Source organism: Arthrobotrys flagrans, assembly GCF_004000055.1.
Source record: "Arthrobotrys flagrans strain CBS H-5679 chromosome Unknown unitig_0, whole genome shotgun sequence".
NCBI classification, from domain to species: Eukaryota; Fungi; Ascomycota; class Orbiliomycetes; order Orbiliales; family Orbiliaceae; genus Arthrobotrys; species Arthrobotrys flagrans.
The window spans coordinates 7,301,034-7,318,145 of record NW_027137550.1 but is presented as its reverse complement, the minus strand read 5'-3'; the positions used below and the strand labels follow the sequence as shown (position 1 = coordinate 7,318,145).

General features: G+C 45.8%; 5 protein-coding genes across 5 annotated transcripts; 1 reads left to right on the top strand and 4 right to left on the bottom strand.

Moving 5' to 3' along the window:
- Positions 1-51: 51 nt before the first annotated feature.
- DFL_005155 (uncharacterized protein) lies at positions 52-1,082 on the bottom strand (the record flags this gene model as incomplete). Its single annotated transcript, XM_067634373.1, has 4 exons — positions 52-142; positions 219-358; positions 436-712; positions 784-1,082. 4 exons carry the CDS (start codon positions 1,080-1,082, stop codon positions 52-54), a joined length of 807 nt encoding a protein of 268 aa, XP_067492448.1.
- A 2,694-nt stretch (positions 1,083-3,776) lies between these two features.
- DFL_005154 (uncharacterized protein) lies at positions 3,777-6,703 on the bottom strand (the record flags this gene model as incomplete). Its single annotated transcript, XM_067634372.1, has 6 exons — positions 3,777-3,882; positions 3,954-4,308; positions 4,367-4,710; positions 4,765-6,070; positions 6,455-6,467; positions 6,698-6,703. The coding sequence occupies 6 exons, from the start codon at positions 6,701-6,703 to the stop codon at positions 3,777-3,779; spliced, it is 2,130 nt and encodes a 709-aa protein (XP_067492447.1).
- A 1,370-nt stretch (positions 6,704-8,073) lies between these two features.
- DFL_005153 (uncharacterized protein) lies at positions 8,074-9,511 on the bottom strand (the record flags this gene model as incomplete). Its single annotated transcript, XM_067634371.1, has 4 exons — positions 8,074-8,197; positions 8,292-8,692; positions 8,765-8,872; positions 9,230-9,511. 4 exons carry the CDS (start codon positions 9,509-9,511, stop codon positions 8,074-8,076), a joined length of 915 nt encoding a protein of 304 aa, XP_067492446.1.
- A 1,835-nt stretch (positions 9,512-11,346) lies between these two features.
- Positions 11,347-11,998, bottom strand: DFL_005152 (uncharacterized protein; the record flags this gene model as incomplete). The annotated part of the gene is made up of 3 exons (XM_067634370.1): positions 11,347-11,651; positions 11,717-11,841; positions 11,931-11,998. The coding sequence occupies 3 exons, from the start codon at positions 11,996-11,998 to the stop codon at positions 11,347-11,349; spliced, it is 498 nt and encodes a 165-aa protein (XP_067492445.1).
- A 491-nt stretch (positions 11,999-12,489) lies between these two features.
- DFL_005151 (uncharacterized protein) lies at positions 12,490-14,616 on the top strand (the record flags this gene model as incomplete). Its single annotated transcript, XM_067634369.1, has 6 exons — positions 12,490-12,498; positions 12,572-12,657; positions 12,721-12,959; positions 13,018-13,259; positions 13,353-13,545; positions 13,601-14,616. 6 exons carry the CDS (start codon positions 12,490-12,492, stop codon positions 14,614-14,616), a joined length of 1,785 nt encoding a protein of 594 aa, XP_067492444.1.
- Positions 14,617-17,112: the final 2,496 nt, after the last annotated feature.

Here is a 17,112-nt window from a genome sequence, read left to right as displayed (position 1 = left end):
GTTTATAGTCCGTAGATCTTCTTCGCCCCCTCTTGAGCTCTCTACACAAGCCTACCCATCAGCAGGATCCGTTTCCTCAAAATGCTCTTTCACCAACCACAAAAAAGGCTGATAGTGACTCCACGAATTCGGTCCGCTTAAACTAGATTACAGAAAAACCTATAATCAATAAAATAGATCCAATTATTGAGGGCCAAAGAAAGACGTTATATACATACCCTTCTAAAACGCTAAGTTTTATAACAACATCCTTCCCAAGTTCTCCTTCGCCAGTTATCACATGCTCAAGGTAATTTCCCGGAAATTCAGCATTGATGAGTGTGACAGAACAGTCTGCTTCGATGTATATCAAGTCTGCCTGAAAAGAATTTATAGAAAAAGATTTAGCTCACCCACATCTAATCAAAATTTCCCTACCAGTAAGCCGAAAAATACCTCGTATGTCTCAAAATTACGACAACAGTAATATCGATTTTGCGCTATCGCCAACAAAGTTGCAAACGTAAACGGTGATAACGGGTATTTACGCCCATCCCGTTGTACGATATGCCTTTTAGGCAGCCTTTTCAGCGTCTCAGCCCCTGGCAACCTACCCTCTTGAACAGAGCTAAGGATGGCTACAAATATTCTCTGATCAATGTAGTTCGTATGTGCATAAATCATACAATCTGGAATTATCGGTGTCTTGATTTTCTTCAATGTGAGATCGATGCTAATATATATATTTGGTAAGAAATTCTAAATGGGACGAAGACGACAATTGCAAGAATGATTAACACGAACCGATGCCCGTCGGTTTGGGCATAGTATTTATAACTCAACCCGATAGTCTCAAGCAACTCAAATATTGCCGACTCACAAAACCATCGTAAGTCAACATATTTCTTTGATCTCGGCGCCGGTGTACCAGGAATTGGATTGAGAGCTTCTAGTATGTCACTAGGTATCGTCGGTAACTCGAACTCGAGTTTAGATATCGTTTGAGAAACTCGGAGATGCTCGAGATGTTCTTCTCGCCATCTTAATGGGGGAACGTAGAGCGGAAGGCGAGTGTTCTTTTTGAGACAATCGAACACTGACATATTTAAGAACGGGGATGGGGTGGTTGCGGGACGGTATATGGACCGTGGGGTGCCTAGCAGCTGCAGATTACACCTCCCGAGGCCAATTCGAAAAATGCAACAGACAACATTTCAAGAGGCAACTTTCAACGGCCTTTTATCACTGAATTTATCAACACTGCCAAGTTTCATTCATAACTTTAAACTAAATCTCTATGCATTTTCAATCTCGATCAGATGCCTAATGGTTATTTGTCTCGTCAAGAAAAAAAGATTACATATATTAATTGACCATATTGGGAACCTTCAAAAGGGCAAGATATTCCCGTCAACAACTCTGTATATGTAAGAAGAGTTCCTGAGGTTAAGACTCTACGAGACCAGACCGGATATTCATAAAGCTGCTGGTACTATTTACTTGTATTTGGTAGAAATGATTTCTAAGAAAAACAATATACATACCCCCTTCATAACCCGTGAAAAACGACTCAATCGGTATAAAAAATTTACGCAAAACGGTAACGGTGATTCAATAATACCCCTCATCTGAGCAATTGAACGATCGTAGCGATAGTGAATACTCAAATCTTTGTCCGTGACAACTTCATATACCCGTTTACTCACCAAGCGAAGTTGCCTGCGAGTATCACGGTCCGCGTTAGTACAAATTTCAAATAAAATTTCCGTTGGAAGCATTGGCATGGTGTCGGATTCTGGGTTTGAATACAAGGAGTAGAGCTGTGTGACGTGTGGATGTCGGCAACATTATAGGATTATCCCAATCCTAGCGAGGGTATTCTCTAGTCTCGGCCCCAGGCTAGGACTCTCAAAAAGAAGGACCCGGTCTTCACAACCTAGGGTCTCGCCTAAGATCAAAGAAGCCTATCATCTTAGGCCTAGGCCCATAGCTGCAACCTAAGTCGTACATTCCTAAAGCTCAGGATCACTGCTCCAACATGCGAAACCTGGGCATTTAAAACCACTTCCACCTAGGAAATCTTTCTCCAGGAAAAATCCTCATCATATTCTTTTCCAGGAAATATCCTCATCATCTATCCCCCTCCCTCCTCCTCCAACGATATACACTATAACGTCAGTAATGAAATGGCTCTACATATAGATAGTCAAGGTCAGGGAGTATATTACAATCCAGGAAAAAAAAAAAACCCCCCTTCCCAAGCTTAAGGGAAAGAAAAAAAAGGAGCCTAAGAACTAAAAGATCCCATCGGCCGTTATACTGATACAAGAAAGGTATGGGAGAGGGCTGGCAAATTACAAGATACCGTTAAGTAGAGAGAAGCAAAAGGGGGAGGCTGGTAGATTACAAGATACCGTTAAGTAGAGAGAAACAAAAGGGGGAGAGTTTATATATCCTGCGGAAACAAAGATGAAAACAAAGGCTTCCTGATACATGAATAAATATTACACACACTATATCCGACCTACAGTTGTGCTATGCTTGAAAAAAGATGAAAAATGAAAAACAAATAAAACTAAAAAGAGGGAGGAAAGAAAAGAGAAAACGAAGAACCGGGTACACCACCATATCACATTCAAACTCCGTTGATACATGATTCCGACGCTAAGATAATAAAATAAAAACAGTAGTACAGATCCAGCAGCCGTTAAGATAAAAAAGAAAAAGGAGTTTGGGTATACATGAGTTATAAATGAAAATCCGCTGAGGAAAACCAAGGCCACTGTGCTAGTTATGTGTGCGTGAACAAAGGAAAATCAAAAGTACAGGATGAGGTTAGTTAGAATACCAGTAGACAATAAAAATTGTAAATGCTTGTGGAAGGAGAAGTAAAAGTATAATATGGCGCAGGGAAGTGGAGATATGGTAAAGCGTAAAGCAAACATGTGAAACGCAGAAATCGAGGACGGAGGGGGAGAGGGCAAAGCAGGAAAGTGGAGGGGGTACAGGGCAGGGCAGGAGAGTGGAGGGGGGAGCAGGGCAGGGCAGGGAAGTAGAGGGCGGGGCAGGGAAGCTGGGGGGAGGGGGAGCAGGGCAGGGTAGGAAAGTTGGGGGGAGCAGGGCAGGGCAGGGCAGGGAAGTAGAGGGCGGGGCGGGGTAGGAAAGTGGAGGGGGGGCAGGGCGGGGCAGGGAAGTGAAGGGGGGTAAGGCGGGGCAGGGAAGTGAAGGGGAAGGGGGTAAGGCGGGGCAGGGAGGTGAAGGGGGGTAGGGCGGGGCAGGGAAGTGGAGGGGGCAGGGAAGTGGAGGGGGCAGGGCGGGGAAGTGGAAATATGGTAAAGCGTAAAGCAAGCATGTGAGACGCAGAAATCAAAAACGGGGGGAGCCCATTTGCCTCAGGGTTTGCATCGTTCTTTTCGATACCTGGGTGGCAAAAGCAAAAGCAAAGCAAAGCAAAGCAAAGCAAAGCAAAGCAAAGCAAAGCAAAGCAAAGCAAAGCAAAGCAAAGCAAAGCAAAAGAAACATATAACTGTAAAAGCAGAAGGCCAGAACTCCGGGATATATATTTGACGAAGTTCCTTGAATTCCTGATACAAAACCTAATACACCCACACAAGACTCCGATAATAAAAGAGAGAAAAACTGTCAAGAAATAGATAACTCCTCGAGAAACATCCGCTATGATAAAGCTTCAGATAACCATCATAAGGAGATTTTATCAACTGTGACAGGTATATGAAAAAATAGGGGTGTGATCCACGGGATGTACTGGGTAGAATGGTGCATGCAAACGAAGCCATTTATACCTCTACATTGTGGAGTATTTGCTGCGATGCAGCGGCAGCAATTTGGGAATTGATCAACATGTTCGAGTAGTCAACCGCGGCGAAGACGGCTTGTGTGTACCTACGAATACCAAGTCATGTCAGCTCTCTGGCACGTGCTTCAGGGAAAGCAACGGGTATGAGTCTACGTACTCCTCTCTTCTAGTCGAGGCCTTCAATCTTCCGGCTGTCAATCGTAGAATGCCTTGGTCGATATTTCGGATGTGGAGTTCAATAGGGACCTCGACGACTCCTTCCATTAGGCTCGGTGCTGCAACTGTTTCTCTGAGTTGCTCGAGATCGGCGCTCATGCGGTCGAGTTCGACGACGGTGGCGGAAACGTGGCCCAGCGCTGTTTTTCGGTAGCGATTGACGTTTTGCAACAAGACAACTTGCTCCTTGCTACGGGCGATCCTCTGCCTGTTGGCTCCGAGTTTGGTGAAAATTGCGGACAAAACTTCGTCATGCTCCATCTTGACGTGATTAGCTTCGCGGGAGATGATTTCGTCTACAATATAAGGTTAGTTTATACCATCTCACATTGGACATCTGAGGGGAAGGCTTACGGATTGTAGTAAGTTTCTCTTCCAGCTGGTCGAGGATAGCAAGAACTTTCTGGGCTTCCAGAACCAGTCGTTGCAGCTGTCCATTCATCCCTTCTGTCGTCTTGGTGAATGTGTTGGCGACGTCTCTGCGGATCCGGTCATTGTCCCTCCACAGAACCAGGCTGCCGAACGACTTGGGACCCGATTCCGAATCTCTGATGTTTTCTAGGGTTTTCTTTGCCCATTCGTCGAGTGCGAGAATGCTGTCAATGGTTCCCATGACGCGGGAAGAGAACTTGGAGAGGCTGCGTGATGCAATGCGTGCGTTGTCGCCGAACTCCTCTAGATGAATTGACAATTGCTCACTATAAACTCTTGTTAGCTACGTATCGAAAGGTCGGAGTAAGACGAAAACGTACCGACAGGCGAGACCGGAGACTCGAACCAGTGTGGTCAAATCTCGAACCGCCATTTCACTGTTTTTCATATCGTAGGCAAGTCTACTACCTCCGACGGAATCCTCCAAAATCTTCTCAAAACTGAATTGTAGTTCCATAAGTCGCTTATAGTCTGGTGGAGACTGATCGCCCTTGTGGTATCTTGGCCCACGAGGTTTTTCAGTATTTATTCCGGTACTGGAGCAAAATGGTACGGTATCACCGAAACTCTGTATGGCCTCCAACTGACAGAGGTTGGCCAAAATATCAGATGCTCTAGTTTCATCCGAAAAGCTTTTCATAGTAAGGTATCCGACGCAAGCGGCAATGATGCTGCTGGAAAGAATCCCAAAGGATCCAGCCGAAAGACCGAATCTGTTAGCCTTGCGACGCTTGGCCTTTGGTGGCGACGTATCCGTAGTCGTGGCTTCTTCTACGGTATCCGATGACTCTTCTTTGATTGTTTCATTGCGAACAGTGGCATCAATGCTACTCTTCCTGGTCTTTTGCACATTTGCGAGAGCTGCCGAGGCCGATTTGAGATTCGGAGAAGCTTTTAGAACATCACTAAATCTAACACTGACTCTCTTGGGTGATCTTTTAATGATTGGCTTCAATGAGCTAGGACTCGGGCTCTTAAACCCGCGTTCTAGCGGTTTGCCTTCGCGATTTCGGTGCTCTGTTTGTATTTGCATTTGAACGGGATCATCGACGGGAGTTTGCTCCCTCTTGCGCTTCCTAAGCAGCTCGCGTTCCCGTTCTCGTTCTCGTTGCTCAATAAGCGAACTAGGTGTCGGGGGGGCAGCCACCGGAGCAAGGACGACAGTTTCGCCATTATTTCGAGGGGCAGCCGCCGGGGCAAGGGCGACAGTATCACCATTATTTTGAGGGGCAACCGCCGGAGCAAGGGCAACAGCTCTACCATTACTTCGAGGGGTAGCCGGAGCAAGGACGACAGTTTCACCATTATTTCGAGGGGCGTTGGGATCCAAAATAGATGCTTTAGGAGTCGCCGGCCTGGAAGGTTGCGTAGTCGGTGAGGTCTTATTAGGACCGGGAATGGAGCCTAGGCTGGTCGCGGCTGACAAGTATCCTGGACCAGGGGTGAAGATGCCATCTTCGTCGTCCGATGTGTCGAGCAAAGAACCACCATTAAGATTCTTTGGAACTAGGAAGTCCCGCTTGGGGATTTTGGGAAGATCTTCCTGCATGCGGGGAGGATCTGCTGGGAGACTTATCCTTTCGGTAAGTTGACGAGGTTTATTGAGCGGTTTGGTTTTGACGCCAGCTACGAAATGAGGGTTAGGAAGCTGCATGAAGACTCCTAATACGATAGATTGATAGAAAAGAAGGAAAGAATAGATAACAAAAGAAAGCGAAATAACAGAGAAGGAACCAAGGAAGGAAGGGTCGCAATCGTTGAAGAACATAGGGGGGGGGGGGGGGGGAATGACAAGAAAAAGAAAAAGAGTGTGTAAGTGATGGATATCCAACTTGTCGAGTATATCTTGCTTGCGAGCTTGATTCCGGTCTGTCGTGACTCGAGAGACCCGAAAGGAGCTACATGCAACGAGAGATGAAGACTAACTGAAGAAGAAGAAGAAGAAGAAGAAGAAGAAGGAATATCGGTTCGAAAAGAGGATTCGAAAGGGAGGGGTAGTTTATATAGTACCTTTTACTGGCTTCTGGTATCGATATCAAACTGAGCTTCGGGTGCTGACTACGCAAGATGGAGAACGCAATGCGAGTCGAGGCGCTTGTCCAGAAACGCGATGAGTGCTTTGGTGCGTAATCGAGTGACTTCGTGTTATTGGCCGGAGAAGAAGGATTTCGCGAAGCTAAGAGGTTGTGGTTGAATTCTATGACTCTTTTGTATGTGGTCAGTTTCGGTTGATAAGCAGTGTGCAGTATGTACGTTCATGCAGACAGGTGACCAACATGCAACGGCAAGCGAGGAGGAGGTGATCGAAGGAGATACTCCGATAGGATCGATGGAAAAGAGAAGTGCAGGGTAGGTAAGAAGTTCTGAGAGGGCGACAGAGCCAGCGACAGAAGATTCGGAGGTGACGAAGTTGCGATGGGATGGGAAGCTGCGATGGTGGGTGGGCAGGATCCGATAAGGTGGGGGGCAGGCACTAAGATATGGCCTGATAGGAAGATGGGACGATGGGAAATGTGTTGTGTGGGAATACCAGTCTTGGCAACAACTCCACACCAGCACCGCTTCCTTATCGGCTTAGCGATCGAGGTCACCGCTGGTAACTTGCCAGATCAGAGAAGGAGCTGGGGGGAGCTTGCACTTGTGAAGCTTGGTACGTGGAACAGGACGGACAGCCGCTGGGCAAGCGAACGGGCTGATGGGGGCTCGAATCAGGGTCTTCAATTACCTTTTCTCAACAAGTATACATGTACTGTGGTATAGTGGAGATTGGTGATAGCAATAGAAGGAAGAGAGAAAGAGGAAGGAGGATTCTTCTTTCCCCCTCCATCGAAAACTAATATACATTTGATTGCCCCTCCCCGATGGAAGGAAAAAAATCCTCCCCCCATCGATCTACAAAGACCAAAACAAAAACATTACCATTTCTGGCAATATGATCGGGACGAGCTCGACCTGGGCACTTTGCAAGTATGTACCTGTGATATCGATGGCCAATCCAGCCAATAGCATCCCGCCGTTTGACAGCTGTCCAAAAGAAAAACTAAAACAATACGCGCGAAAAAGAGAGAGTTACGATCGCTAACCGCTGATAAAGTCAAGAGGTACTTTTGTTCCCATACAATTTGAGCCAGCAGACTATGTCACTCCTCTGTTGATTTTCGATTCCGAACAAGGGTCAGTGAGCATGTTGGATTTGAAAATTTTTGCTTCGAGCTCCTCTCGTATGTTCCCGAATACTCACGTATCTACTGTCACTTCACAAAGGGACGCATTTGAATTTTCACAAATATTAAGAATGTGAGTGTGAGTGTGAGTGCGAGTGCGAGTGTGAACGTGAGCATTCTGGACCCTGACGTTCGGAAGAACAGGAAGAACCCGTCGAATGTATTTCCTTGTATCTACCTCCGGGCCCCTCCAAGCAAGGGCTGCATAGTCCCACCACACCTGCCCATCAAAGGTGTGTCCAAAACCTGGAATTTCCCCGGCAAACCTGCCATGCAAACGACCGTGCTTTGCATATCCGTCGCTCACCCCGGAGCTTCCGCTTTTTTCTAACTCCGCTTTATTCCAGACTCCGAAATAAAAAAAACCATCCCAAGATGTTCGAAATTTGGTTTCTTACGGGGTTTTTACCATGCAAACTTATCACGCTTCTTCTTCTGTCGGATATCCAACAACGCAGATTGTAGATTTCCCTCCCGTCTCGCCTTCTTCAATAACTTCACCTGATCATCATCGAGATGCTGTCCTGCCCTGTATATTCATCATCAAAAAACCGTCAGCACACCCTCTCACGCTGTCTTGATATGAACATTGCAACCGTCAAAGATAATAGTATAGTACTCACAGCTGCTCCAACTCCTTCCGACTGATCCTATCCTCTTTCCCACCTTCCTTCTTAACCTTCGTCTTAAACCTCCTCTGTCCTCTCACCACCCATGTCTCCGCAAATCCGATAGTCTCAGCATCCCCCCTAATCTCCACTACTACACCACCGGTGGGTGCACCGCTCCCCTTCCCACCACTACTAACGTTCTTCTCTTCCCCTCTCAAAAACTTATCTCGGCAAGTTTGAATACCCCACCCTGTCTCCGTTTTCACCGGTGTAAACTCTTCTTCGGGACTTATTGCGTCTTTTGTAGCGGATAGGATACCGAATTTATCGCAGGCGAGGTATTTACTGTGGTGGCCTTTGAAGGCCAAACGTGTGGAGGTGGGTATTCGGGTTACCGTCCAGACCTGACGGACCTATCGTTGTCGTCATGATTGGCTTGGTGAATCATATGAAAATAAGAAAGGGTGGTACGAGGAGAAACATACATCATGAGGCTCTGCGGTCGATAAATCCTCTCCATCAACATCCCGTAATACCGAAGCAAATACCTTCCCTGTCGCATCGCATGCGAGACATGTAGGTGGTGTGGACGCCTATTACATCATATCGCCATTAGCCATGACTTCCCCGTTCAATGTAAAAAAAAAAAAAAAAAATCCAAAATATTTTCTGAGTAAGATTCAGGGTCCAAGCACGAGACCTGACACGGCAAGTATTAAAAAGATCGGATGAAATAATTCGCCATGCGGGCCAGCCCTACGCCCGGGTCTGCAGGTAGACGCAGGTACACACGTTGGCAAGACCACCGGGTACCCGCAAATCCCATGACGATCTTTCAAATGTCCCATCTTAATCTGCAAATGCCCATCCTGACACGTGAACCGACCCATCCCCATCTCATCTCATCCCATCGCAAAAGAAAAAGGTCGAGCGAGGGAAAAAGGACTTACAAAAGCAAATATCACCGGTCCTCTAATATCCTCCAAAATATCCGAATTAACCCATCCATCATCTGCATCCAAATCTTCATTCACAACTTTAACTTTCTTCTCCTTTTCGTTTGTCGTTGTTGTTGTTAGAGCCGTCGAACTCGAACTTCCCGCTGCTGTCCCGAACTTCTCGGCTGTGGAGGCGGATATAGAGGATGCAGTACCAGGTTCTTCGTCGGGCTCGGTACGTTTTCGTTTTTTTAAAGGCTTTCTGTCGCCTTTGAAGTGTAGCGGCTTGACCATTTTTGTACGATGGGTTTGGACCGGTGGAAGTAGAGTCGTGGATGGGGGGATTGAGCAGGCGGATTCACGCGATTGCGGTCATGTTTGCGAGTTCGCTTGCTTTACCAAATTTGGATACATGTGACAAGAAGACATGCCAATATGCAGAGGCTTGGCGGTCAAACTGCAACGTCACAACATAACATCGATGTCTTCGTGTTTTCGAAGGATGTAACGTTCATGATGTCATCTCTTCTCTACTGCCCTCTACTCGGGGTGAAGCGTATTATGCTCCCCCAAATTATACACATTCCGAACTGGAAATTTAGTATCAATGGGCCAGCAACACAGAGAGGTTGATATATATCATGTTGGAAAGTACTAGGTCAGTACTTATTTTAAACGACATATATACAATCCATCGGTTCTGTGACTCGGTGATTTCTCACGCGATCTCGAGGTGCGCGGATGCACCATTTCTGCGTTCTTTCTATAATTTCAACAGATATCCTCCACGGTTCACATCTCGGGCCGCTGGTGGTAGTATTGAAGTCTCCTATGGGATTTTAATGGCTATCTAGGTATGGTGGCCGTGTGGAATCTGAGAGTGGGGCTAACTTCAGGCGTCCAACGGTTTGGATATTCTAGGAGAGTAATCGTCTAAGAAAGTGAAGAAAACCCTATCGCCGATATTGGTTTGTTACGCTGGTTTGTAGCGATAACTGAGCTAGAATTCCCGTTGTCAAATCGATCAGGGCTGTTTAGGTTTGCGATAATACATCCTATGACAAATTTAGATCGATCACTTCTATGCCGTCGTCGTTGTCTGGAATATTGCTAAAAATTATTAGGACCTTACCTACCGACGATGATTTACGGAACCAGGACTATGGCATTATTATTATTTATCTCAGTAGCATTATCAGAGACCGGCGGTACGAGAATCAAATACCGCTCCCTAAATTCGTGATTGGCAAAAGAAGCGTCTACCGTCCTGGAAAGGGGTCCAACGGAAAGCATATCCTACCAAAAAAGTAAGAAATATGCACTCGGACAATGCAAGGGTAGATTAATGAGACTTCAGCCTTATCGCTATCCCTCATGAGAGTAAGTTGGGGATAAGTATGTCATGTTCCCCACTAACTAACCTTGTCGCTTACAAGATTTCGATATCGAAGCCGTAGCCGGGTTTAGGTCATGCAGGGACCGAAAGGGAAACAACATGATCATAATTGCTGTTATAACCAATCTTATCTATCTATTCCCTGGCGGACAATACAGCCGAATCGACGAACGCCAGAATTTGTATACATTTTATGCATCTAGTCAAAATCAGAAATAATTGTTTGATATCGGAATCTCATTCAGGAAGCCACAAGTTGAGGAATCTGGCTATAGGACAAGGGAACAATCGACGATATAAAAATTTAAGATAAAAAAATGCAAAGAAAAAGAAAAATGACAATCGAGAGAGCGGAAATATTATCATTCCAGTTATAGAAAGGAAGCCTCTGTCGTCTCGTCTGTCTAGCTACACCCTCTCCATCTCATACCTAACAATTGAAATAACGGATGGAAAAAGGAAGAAGATAAAACCCCATCCACTAATAAAAAAACGCCATGAGGGAAAACCCAATATGAAAACCAGCTCTTAGTAGCAAGGCAGGGTAAGACTTAAGCCGAGCAAGAATAATCAGAAAAAAAAAACCGAGATGAAACAAAAAGCATTTCATTAATGTAGGATACGAAAGAGGGAAGAAAGAAAAAACGTGAAAAAGGTCGTTTCGGTCATTTTGCTCGGTCCTATATGTTCCGGCCATCGTCAAGACAGACATGAGGGTGAGAGTAGAGAGCGTCTACTCCGCCTCTTGATGTCTCTTCTCCAACAATCTCTTGTACTCCTTCGGATCCTCATCCCAGAGCTGTGCGGCCTGGCCGTTCAACGGAGATTTGTTGTTTGGCTCGCCGAGGAGACTCTGGAGGGACAAGAGGATCGACTGTATGTTGTAGACAGCAGACCACTTGTCCTTGAGGATATCAAGGCAGATACGGCCGGCCATATCAACGTTCGGGTGGAACATTGGGGTGGTAAAGAGGACGGTGGGTGGTTGGAGAGGGTAGTCTCCGGGGAAGGTGAAGGAGAGTTTGAAGGTCTTGCCGGCTGCAACACACGCATATGGAGGTTAGTAGCTCGTTCGAAAGCCAGAGAACCAGGGTATAACGTACCGAAGTAAGTGTCATCCGGGCCGACGATGGTGGCAGTCCACTTGAGGAGATTGCATGGGTCGTCTGGGAAGGCTGAGGTGCCGGGAGAAGGAGACATCATGAGCTGCATGAGTTCTTTTTGGAGCCTGGATAGTCCGACGTTAGCAATCACCTCCCTCTCTCTCATACACATACACAACATATAGGAACCGTATGAAATCGAAGGAAGCAGAACCTCTTGGTTACGTTTGTGGTATTCGAGCTGCCGGCCGCCGGAGCCACTGTGGAAGTAGAGACGCTCATGATGGCTGAGGACGAGAGACGATGATGATGAGGAGATTAATGGATAGAAGCCGAAGACAGTTAATTCTACGAGAGTCGTGAATAGAAAGGAAAGATAAGAAATCAGCTCGGAGAAGAAGACAGGTAGTTTGAATCAGTTAAATACGCCTTGACCGCTGGAAGAATCCCGAGAGGGAGAGAAAGAGGACTGGACCCTGATATATTTCTGCGGGAGAAGCTCTGGTCTGCTGGGAATTAAGCTATTTCTGCGACCAAAACAAATGCCAAACTGGCACGGCTGTTGTCACCTCAACTCAACCCAACACAGCGCTGCTTCACACAAACACCTCAGCAGGTCGAATTGTATTGCAAACCCCCACAGAACGTGCTCTCGCGACACGCGTGTATCTTCGCGTTTGCAGTTTTGGTCAACCTCAGTTGGGAGGACGTGGACGTGATCAATCGTGATATCGGATTGTATTATATTGCATTGCCAGGGGGCAGTGGCTAGCATGGCTCAGGTAAGGTATCGCAGCTTCAAGCACGGACCACAGAAAACTCTCAAGCTTAACTAACAGGGTTCCCCACTATCAGCCACCTCACAGTCAGTTGGCACCACTGCCTACAAACCTCCCGTTCGACCTGGTGTCGGAAACTCTCGGCCGTGGCGCCTATGCTTTGTATGTGGATATCTCTAGATATCTTTGTTGTGATATAAAACTAATACGGGTAAACATCTCCAGCGTCCGTAAAGGAAAGGAGCCAGGATCGGGCACCGTTTGTGCCGTGAAGTTCATCCACAAGCAATACTCTGAAAAGTATGGAAACATAACTCCCAAGCAACTTCTTATGGAGGTCGGCCTGCATCAGCATGTCGGGGCCCATAAGAACGTCATTCAATTCTACGCCAGTGGTGAAAGCACGATATGGCGGTGGATCGCTATGGAATTCGCAGATGGTGGCGATTTATTCGATAAAATTGGTACGACTGGGCCAAATCACTGCTGTCGGATGGCAGCATTAACACGGATTTCTATTAGAGGCCGACGTGGGCGTCCAAGACGACATTGCACATTACTACTTTCAACAGCTTCTTGCTGGGACGGAATTCATTCACTCGAAGGGTGTCGCTCACCGGGACATCAAGCCGGAGAATATCCTGCTAGACTCAAACGGCAACCTCAAAATCGCCGACTTTGGCTTCGCAACCTTGTTTAAGCATAAAAATCAAGTCAAAAAGAGCACCCAACTGGTCGGATCACCACCATATGTTGCGCCCGAGGTACGGAAACCATCTTCATTCTTCTCTGCTTCAGCGTAGTAGACGGACTGACACTAACTCCAGGCCCTCACTCTCGTTTCATAAATGTAACAGGTATCCGAAGGCAAAGGTTACATAGGCGACCAAGTCGACGTTTGGTCCGTCGGTGTCGTTCTTTTCGTCCTTCTAACAGGAAACACACCCTGGGACGAACCAACCAGCCGCTCACCGGAGTACCTTCAATATAAATCCACCGGTGGAAATGCCACCTACGAGCCATGGCCCCAAATAAAACCAGCCGTTCGACGTATGTTCTTTCCTTCTAACTAGCAACTTGGTTTAAATTCTAACAACCATCATAGCTCTAATCCAAGCCATGATGGAAATCGACCCGAAAAAACGCTATACCATCGACCAAGTAAAATCCTACCCATGGTATAGAACCAAAAACCCTCTTCTGGCCGTCAATTCTCGCGAAAGAGGGATAGTACTCGCCACCCGTCTAGTCGAGGGTCTCCACGTACCCCTCACCCAAGTCGCCGCCACACCAGAAGACGACGGTGACGACGAGGACGACGACATGGATTACGAAGAAGAAGATACCATAGTCGTCGATGACATCGAAACCTTCAACGCAGAATACCTCTCGAACGCAGAACACCCCTCGAATGCAGAACCGAGTTCCTCAGCCGCGACAGACATAATCCCCAACACCCAGGCACTAAGTGACGACATGGAATCCCTCACACTAGACCCAGCAGATGTAAACCCAGAACTAAGCAGCCAGCAGCCAAGTCAATACCTCCGTGAAAAAGCCGCAAACGCCCAAAGCTTCGCTGCAAACCAACGAAGACAGCAATACCACTCCCAGCAATCGTCATTCAGCAGTTATAATTACAACGACCAGCAGATCTTAGAGTCTGTGAACGAAGATCCTTCACAATCACAATTTTCGGCACAGCCAGCGGTATCACTTACTTTAACACAAGCTGCAAGACAGTTCAATGATATTTGTCCATCGGGGCGGTTGACGAGATTCTATACTCTTTGGCCATATTCACGCTTGCTACCGCTTTTGTTAAGCAGTCTGAGGAAATCTGGGGTGGCAGTTGATGAGAAGTGTTATAATGAGAATATTGAAGAGTTAGAGAAGCAAGGTGATGATGCGTATATCAAGGTAAAAACGAGGGATAGTAGACAGTGCGTTTTGACGGGAAATGTGGGGGTTGAGAGGATTACGAGTGAGGAAGGGGATGGGCTTTATGTGGTTGGATTTGAGAAGGCGAGAGGGTGTCCATTGGAGTGGAGAAGGCTGTTTAAGAGGGTCAGTCTGCTTTGTCAGGAGGCGGTGTTCAGAGGGAGAGGATTGCAGGGGTGATTATTATCAGATAAGATGTTAATTTAAGGTTGTGAACGAGCATTATTTCTAGAACTCTCCTGGTGGGAACTGTATAATGGATTTTGTGAAATGCGAGATACTATTTGATGGGCTATTTTACAAGGGATAAAAAGAAAACGAGATCAATTTCCATATATTAGGCGGCCAACCGGCGTCTGGGTATGAGACCATATATTAGGCACCTAGGTATCCAATTAATATTTATTAAGTGATTAGGATTTATAGTTAATATCAATAGTCAGTACATACAAGTCGCTGCTGCTTTTTTGTATATGAACCACGACTTAGCCAACTTGAGTAATTTCTGTTTAGTGGCTATGGCTACCTTCTTAAGTAAGTATATCGTTGGAGTTGGACATAATAGTTGGCGACTTGATTGTGCAAGTAATTCGTAGACACCAAACAAACTCCTCTCTTTCTAGTTCTAGGTACGAGACCGGTATATATATTTGGGGGCTGGTTTAAATTTCAGGATTTCCTCCAAGACTTCCTTTGCATATGGGGCTGCTTTGCCCACCATTTCTCCCATTCCCTGAAGGGAATGGTCAAGCTATTGTATTTGTCGATTTTATCGTCGTTGGTTGTAGCCCGACCAGGTCTAGGCATACGAGACAAGTTGTAGCCGCTGCTTTATTCTTTTCCCTTTGGAGTCTTATTCTTATACCTTCCTATATGAAATGTATATATATCACCTTCAGAAAGACCAACTCTTAAATAAATCTTCAAAAGATCTGAAGAGTCATCACATGAGTTATCGCGTTTGTTGTGTAAACCTCCTTGCAGAGAGATACATCCACGGAAGTGGGAACTTTTTGAAATCAACTGTACATGTAGGAGGCATCAACTACGTTGTTTGTGCACCTTGTTCCGGGTCTAGGACTATAGTTTTTAGCCAAAGATATCGGAAAGCAAGGGGTTGGATATAAATTAGCAACGGTGTCGATAAAGTCGATGTATTCGACCGAGTGTCACTGTAATACATACATTGTCGCACGACTTTCAAGTTCTTTGAATAAGGTGGAAATTGTTGTTTTCCCATCTGTAATGTCTAACGGTGTTGATCTTACTCGGGTATTGGTTTCGTTATCAACTGGCTATATGGGATCCTAATGGCATTGGCACATTTGATGGATGGCTTTATGCGGTTTCAGTTGAAGCCATTATATATTGATCGTTAGCCGCCCGGTCGTGACCGGCTGGTAGACAAGAGCACTTGATCCCAATTTGAAATCGCACATTCTATAGGTATGAAAACTTTTCTGTTGAATGCATTTAAATTTTCGTTTGCGGACACTCGTATCCCTATGTCGCAAGACGGCTCTGTCGGTATTTCACACTTCGCGATCGACTGGTTCTGTATGTTCTTGTCAGTTCTCTTGGGAATAGTTCCTGTTTCATTCTATTCGCTGGATATATTCGTTTTGTTTCCTTTTGATACTACTCTCTCATAGTTAGGAAACAGCGCCCGTTCATAAATTGGAATGATTATGATGACAGGCTTTAAATTTAATCGTATGTCATACCTTTTGGGCCCTTTTTGGATTTATTGAGTGCTTAGCGATTCGATTATTGCCAACGCTAATATGTAGCGTTTTCTTGAGCATCCTTCGCCGATTGCTTGATCTCGTGCATTATCGTCATCCAATCATCCATCAACACATTTCTCTCCTACCGACCTGCTTGTCGAAGTCTTTCTCTCGAGTTCATAGCCTATCTAGATGTTAATTTCTATGAGCAAAGTATTTTGAGGAAAGGGGCTTGTAGGTGTATTTGTTTCCCGTATCAATTTCATATCGTTTTCTCTTTGATAGCTTCGCTTCGTACCGATCGCTCATCCTCACAAACTGCGTTTACCTATAATCCCACCTGATAACAGAAAAGAAGAAGAAAAATGCATCCCCTATCCATCACAATCCTCACCATCGCCTCCCTCGTCGCTGCGATTCCAATCCCCATTACCAGCGACGGTATTAACGTTCACAACGTTAACGCGGGAGTACAAGAAAGCTTTATGAGCAAACCAGGTACCAAGAAAATCGAACGGCGGAGTCAGGATAGTGGTATTGGGATGGACGCTGCGTTTTTGGAGACTTTCTCTGGGGTTTATTAGGGGTGGATTCTTCTCTTTGATAGTTGACTTTATGGGAGTTTTGGGGGCTATGGGTTATATTATGTATACAAGGTACTTGGTATTAATGGAGTATGGGTATTTATCACATACGGGCTTCTCTAGACTCTTTCTCCTCTCTTCGAATTCGGGACCTATTTCGACAATCGCCGGTGGATAGTAACCTTGCGTTGACATTGTTGGTGCGCACCTTCACCAAACAGAATTATAAACAAAATTTAAAAACATACACTAATCCAAACCCCAGTCTACTCCCCTAATACTTATAGATTTCAAGGATTTTAATGACATAGAGATGTTCTAATAGACCCTGTCTATAAGATTATGTAAATTTTTATCAAATATAT